This window comes from Cyrtonyx montezumae, unplaced genomic scaffold (assembly GCF_038088225.1).
Source record: "Cyrtonyx montezumae isolate F1298 unplaced genomic scaffold, pur_monq_1.0 scaffold_16, whole genome shotgun sequence".
NCBI classification, from domain to species: domain Eukaryota; kingdom Metazoa; phylum Chordata; class Aves; order Galliformes; family Odontophoridae; genus Cyrtonyx; species Cyrtonyx montezumae.
Genome location: NW_027071892.1, coordinates 10,923,027 through 10,928,938, shown reverse-complemented (window position 1 = coordinate 10,928,938; position 5,912 = coordinate 10,923,027). Strand labels below are relative to the sequence as shown.

Genomic DNA, 5,912 nt, shown 5'->3' with positions numbered 1-5,912 from the left:
GGCCCGCAGCCCTCCGCTCGGTGCTTGCTGCTAGGGAGGGATGGGGTGGGGAGGAGCTGGTGTGAGGAAGAGCCTCTGCGCCCCGTTGCTTCCCTCCCGCATCCCCTCGGCGCCTCCTTTTCATCCCCGCATCCCTTGTGCACCCCTTTTGCTTCCCCTTTGCACCCCCTTTGCACCCCATTGCATCTCCCCGTGCTTCTCCCTCTTGCAGCTGCAAAGGGACTTGCTTGCAAGAGCTGTCTGCTTGCAGGGTGCGTACTTGAAATAACCCCCTACCCCCCCCCCCAAAAAAAGCAACAAAAAAAAAAAGGACCGCCCAAGCCCCTCTGCCATGATTTTGCTGAGCAGCATCTTACACCTGCGGCCCTGGCACTGCAGCCCCTTGGCAGGGCTGGGCAGGGGGTCTGGCCCCACAGCAGGGTCCCGCAGGGCGCTGCGTGTGCTGGTGGACATGGACGGGGTGCTGGCCGACTTCGAGGGAGGATTCCTCAAGAAGTTCAGGGCCAGGTATCCCGACAAACCCTACATTGCCCTGGAGGACCGGAGGGGCTTCTGGGTGTCGGAGCAATACGGGCGCCTGGAAGCTGAGCTGAGTGTGAGTCTGTGCATCCCCCTGTGCTCTGTGCAGGGCTGCGGTTTGCTTGTGGGTGCAGGGAGGGTGATGGGTAACACCCAAACTTAGGGATATGTCTGCATGCAGCAGTGCCTTGCATCCCCGAAATCCAGCACTTTTAATGCATGTCTCCTTTCCCTGCATGTGTGAATGGAGATGCATGCAAGGCGCACTTGCCTCCAGTGGTATGATGCCTGCAAGGGAGTGTACATGGGGTTCAGGCTCTCCCATTGGCAAAATCCTAAGGAGCTTGAAGAGCTGAGGGGGGTGATATGTGTTCTGTAGTTGAGGTGATGGGGAGGGAAATGAGGTATCATCCATGCACTGAGGTGGATGCTAAAAGTTGGACAGAGGTAGTGCATGATAATACATTTTTAGGTTTCTAAATTTTAACTTCTTTGGATGTGTTAAATTAAATGAGCTCATCTCGTGCATGCCACGGTCACATCACCCCCAAACCTTGGGCTGAAATAGCAGATCTCCTACAGAACAGCCCTGGGGCAGCCCTGCTTCCACACTGCTCCCAGATCAGGGGTAAGGAGAGCAGGAGCTACTCTGTGGCTGCAGGAGCATGGAGTGTTCCAGTCCCTCTTCATCAGTGAGCACCATCAGGGGAGGCTGAAGAACAGGAGGAAAAGAGCCCAAACAAATGGAGAACAGCAGCACACAGAGCCCGGAAGGGTGGGGAGTTCTGGATGGAATTGCTCATGGGGAGAGGGAAGAAGCAGAAAATTGAAGTTGAAATTCTCAAAAGGGGCCGTGCTGCTTGGCACAGGGTGGGATCTCCAGCCTGGGGAACTTCTCCTTCTGCACCGCTGTGCTGCAGGGAGCTACTCTGGCTGTAGGAACTGAATGGGTTTTTTCATCAAGATGGGCTCAGTTCTTCCCCCATTGAGCTTGATTGCAAAATGCTTTTTGACATAAGTGGGAGCTACGGAAGTCACTGTAAGAAAACACTTCAGTGCAGTTTGAAGTGCTTTACTGCATCAGGTCATGTCTCCCAGATGTCTCTTGTGCAGCTACATTCAGTCCCTTAGAACTAAAACGTTGCCCACTGATATGGAGCAGAACAACTGGAGCCTGAATGTCTGCAGGACCATTGGCGAGATGCCTGGGGGGCTGTTCTTTTCATTGGGATTTTAAATTCCTTTTCTCTGTATTTCCCCAAATAAAGCAGCAGAGGTGCTCAGGATCAAGGCCAATCCTTCAGAGCAGAGCTCCCATCACATCTTCTCAACAGCTGCTCAGCTGCATTGCAACACCAGCACATGGCTGCTTCCTGTGCCTGCACCCATGCTGCAATGCTCCCAGACTCTCATCCACAAGGACCCCACGTCTGTGCAGAATAATTGCTTTTCTTGGCAGCTGTCAGGCTGCTCCCTGTTTGAGGGAGCTCTGGATGCTGTTACTCAGAGCTTTGTCCCAAGGTTTCATTCCTTGTGGTCTCTCTTTGCTCTGCTCTGCCTTTGCATCAGGCTAGTGCAACATGGCTGCAAACCTGGATGTTACGTGTTTCAAACCCTTGCCTGGTGTTATTCATTTGCCTGAGCATCTCTGAGGAAGACTACATGCATTCATCCTGGCATATATTTCCTCCTGTGAAAACAGCCTGGCTGCTATTTTAAGTGATCTAATTGAGATAAATAGGGCAGAGAGCATCTTGAGTTGAACTGCATCACACTGCAGCACAGGTACCAGCCCGCTTCAGCTGGATCCACATGGCACTGCTCCTCTAGGCACAGACCTGAGGTTCAGTTTGGTGCTGAATGTTCTGTGCTTTGAAGCAGCTTTCTCCCCACATGTTGGGCTGCACAGGCAAAACTAAGCCTCCAACCTAAATTGTACAGGGCGGATGCCAACCCTACTCATCTAGCTGTAGATGTCCCTGTTCATTGGATGGGATTTGGGCTAGGTGCCCTTTAAGTGTCCTTTTCAACTCAAACCATTCTATGACTATCATCTGTCTCACTGCTTCCATCCATGGAAAACGTGCTCATGCAGAGAGGAGCACCAAGAAGCCCTGAGCAATAACAGCTCTCTCTTACCTCTCACAGGAGAAAGCCATCAGCATCTGGGAGTCGAAGAACTTCTTCATTGAGCTGGACCCGCTCCCTGGCGCTGTGGAAGCTGTGAAGCAAATGTCAAATTTGGCAGAGTGAGTAGGAACCTTTCCATGGTGTTTGGGGTTGGTGGGGGAGCAGCAGTGGCTTTGCAGGCTGATCTGCCTCCTGGAAGGAGCATTCAGCGCGGTGTCAGTGTTGGGAGTGCTGGCTATGGGAGGAAGGAGAGGGCTTTGGCTTGCTGCAAATCAGCTGCATGCATCCCCTTATCTGTGCATGTGGGGACAGCTTTGATGCCAGGTTGGGCATGCAGGGGCTGCTCAGGGGAGCAGGCTCTGGGCACCCAGTGACACCATCCCTCTTTCTCTCTTGGCAGCACTGACGTGTTCATCTGCACAAGCCCTATCAAGAAGTACCGCTATTGTCCTTACGAGAAGGTGAGTGGGGCTGAAATTCATCACTCCCAGCTCCAGAGCAGCCACGGCATTCCTTGCTCCATCAGAGTTATTCCCAAGCACCTTTGTAGTGCTGGCTGTGCTCTGCCAATTGCACACACTTGGCCTTAACATTTCATATGGTGCCGGGAGCTGCCTACACGTAAAAGAGCTTGCACTCCAGCAGCATCCTTCCCACTGCAGAACCACCTGGGGAGGTGCCAGGGCCATCCATGCTCATCTCTCCCTTTGCCTTGTAGTATGCCTGGGTGGAGAAGCACTTCGGCCCCGAGTTTCTGGAGCAGATCGTTCTGACGCGGGATAAGACAGTGGTTTCTGCTGACCTGCTCATCGATGACAGGCCTGATATAACTGGTAAGGGCACTGCGGGGCTGTGGGACTGAGAGGTGATGGGTGCTGGTCCCTGCTCTGCTGATGATGTTCTCGTCAGGAGGATTGTTTCTGCAGGCTGGAACTTGGGAGGTGTGCCTTGCAGAGGGAGAACTCAGTGATCCAACCTCTCTTTGCTTTGCAGGTGCTGAGGTGAACCCCAGCTGGGAGCACGTGCTCTTCACTGCCTGCCACAACAAGCATCTGCAGCTGGAGCCACCCAGGCGCCGGCTGCAGTCCTGGTCTGATGACTGGAGAGCCATTCTGGACAGCAAACGGCTGCCACTGGGCCACACGGCCTAAACCCCATCCTCCATCCTGGCCTCCATCCCAGCTGCCCGCTCATCTCCTCACGGAGTCCTCCTGGAGGCCAACACCATGGGCAGGTAGACAGACAGACAGTCAGACACCTGTGGGGTGGGAAAGGAAGGGAACCTTGGAGCAGACCCCAGCCAGGCTGCTCTCTGTGCCATGTTGGACCCCCAGTGTCATCTTCCCCTCTGGCATGGCACAGGCCATCCCTCTTTCCCTTCGCGGTGGAGTCATACCACAATGGATTTGTCCTCCTGCTGCTGTGAAGGATCCACATCCACCCCATTGTTGAGGAGCTGCAGCAGCTCAGAAGGACTCAGAAGGTGCTGATGTGGGAAGAAAGGAGCAGCCTCTGAGATCCTCACGCTGCTGATGCAGAGCTACATGGGAAAACATAAAACATGGGGTGGTGGAGGAGGTACAGAATCACAGAGAACGGAGCAGAGCACCGTGGGGCTGCGCAGGGAGCAGGGTGAGGCCATCATGCTGCTGCCTGCTTGGGATGTGGCACCTCCCAGCTCCCTGAGCCTGCCCCAACCCCCAGACAGCAGCAACCTTAGCAGCTCTGCTAAGCATCATGTATGACATCGCATGGGATGCGAGTTGATTTCTTCCCCATTGATACCACGAGCTGCCTGAGCTCGCTGGAGTGCTCAGCCAGCCCATCCTCAAGCTGAAACAAGCAGGCATGTTACTGTGGTTGCCCAGTTCCAGCCCTTGGGCAGACCCCAGGGACATGGCTTTCTGAAGCCAGCATCCCCTTGGTGGGATGTATGATGCTGGAGAGCCCACGGGGGTTCACACCAAATGAAAACAGCTGGAGCTTCTCCTGTGTGAGGCTCCACCTGGATGCACAGAAACCCCACATGGGTTGCTGTCCTATTGCACTTAGTGTGTTCAGGGCCATGGTGCAGTTCTCCGTCACAGTGTGTCCCTTTCAGTGCTCAGCTGGGTTGCGCAGAGCTTTTATTTCCAAGCACACATCTATAAAACAGAGGCTGCTGAGGAACATCAAATTTTGTTGGCATCTGGCTCCCGAAAACAGAGTTCAGGTTTTGCAGTTTCCCACCTGTGGTTCTGCCTTTGGCATCGGGATGGATGTTTGCATCCAGGTGCTGGGATGATGCTCCAGGCAGTGCATGGTGGCTCATCCTGGGCTCCCCTCTGGGCATGGAGGAAGCAAGCATTGGTGCTGAGAATTGTTTTTGGTTTTTTTTTTCCCTGTGTTTTCACTGTCTTGTGCAGCTTTAAAGACAGTTTGATTTTTCTCTTCCAGTTCAGACCACTATGTTAGATGGTTGCAACCATTCAGAGGTTACATTTGTGGTTCACTGGTGGGTCCAATCCTGCCACAGCTTGGACCCTGCCTAGATGCAATGGCAAGGAAAAATGTGGTATAGCTCATGGCCGAGATGTGCATTTCTGAGTCCTGTGGGCAGCACGGGTCAGACCTGCTCCCCCCGATACTTGGGGAAGAACGGGGCATTCACACTGGGGCTGGGACGTGCGTTCCCTTGTGCATGTCCCTGGCACTCACAGAGTTAACCAAAGAGCTTAGATTTGGGGCTTTTCCTCTCTGCTGAGCATGAAAGTGGCTACGAAGAGATGCATGTTCCCACTGCTGCACCGCGAAGGAGACGCACAATAAACCTCTCTGTGCCACAGCCCCAGCCTCTCTCTGTGGGGTCAGCGGGCTCCTGGGGTGCGGCTGCTGTGCGGTGCGTGCAGGGGCCAGCCCTGATGTAAGGCCTGCAGGTGGTGGGGGCCAACGCCAGGGAAGGAGCAGGGGGCTGAGTCACCTGAGTACGCAGGCAGGGAGCGAGCGAGCAGGGGATGGCTCAGCCCTGGGCAGCAGCTGCAGGGGGCTTTGGTCTGGTGCTCAGAGCTGAGTGGGTTGTGCCTGGTGCTCAGAGCCAGGGCCTGCAGTGCTGTGCTGCCCTGTACGCCGTGGGCAGGACAGCAGTGGGGATGCAGGAGAAATATCCACTAGAGGGGACTGTGCGATCATGTGTGGGAGCAGCTGTGCTGCTGCCAGCCCAGCCTCAGAGTGAGATCTGGTTCCTTTGCACAGCATCCTGCTCATCTCATCCCTGCATCCCAGCC

The 5,912-nt window shown here is 54.7% G+C and overlaps 1 protein-coding gene across 2 annotated transcripts; it reads left to right on the top strand.

Moving 5' to 3' along the window:
• The first annotated feature begins 305 nt into the window (after nucleotides 1-305).
• On the top strand, nucleotides 306-4,814 carry NT5M (5',3'-nucleotidase, mitochondrial). Of its 2 annotated transcripts, XR_010621973.1 has the most exons (6): nucleotides 306-595; nucleotides 2,668-2,768; nucleotides 3,050-3,110; nucleotides 3,368-3,482; nucleotides 3,643-3,883; nucleotides 4,012-4,814. XR_010621973.1 is itself a non-coding variant. In XM_065732856.1 (5 exons), exons 1-5 carry the CDS (start codon nucleotides 332-334, stop codon nucleotides 3,798-3,800), a joined length of 699 nt encoding a protein of 232 aa, XP_065588928.1. In that variant the 5' UTR covers nucleotides 306-331; the 3' UTR covers nucleotides 3,801-4,814. The 2 variants fall into 2 exon arrangements, 1 of the variants encoding a protein (XP_065588928.1); XM_065732856.1 differs by having other exon boundaries at nucleotides 3,643-4,814.
• Nucleotides 4,815-5,912: the final 1,098 nt, after the last annotated feature.

Bases quoted from the DNA above. Each gene is read 5' to 3' on its own strand.
- NT5M (XM_065732856.1), top strand. From the start codon at position 332: ATGATTTTGCTGAGCAGCATCTTACACCTGCGGCCCTGGCACTGCAGC. The intron at 596-2,667 runs GTGAGTCTGTGC...TACCTCTCACAG, and splicing joins GCCTGGAAGCTGAGCTGAGT to GAGAAAGCCATCAGCATCTG. The intron at 3,483-3,642 runs GTAAGGGCACTG...TTTGCTTTGCAG, and splicing joins TGACAGGCCTGATATAACTG to GTGCTGAGGTGAACCCCAGC.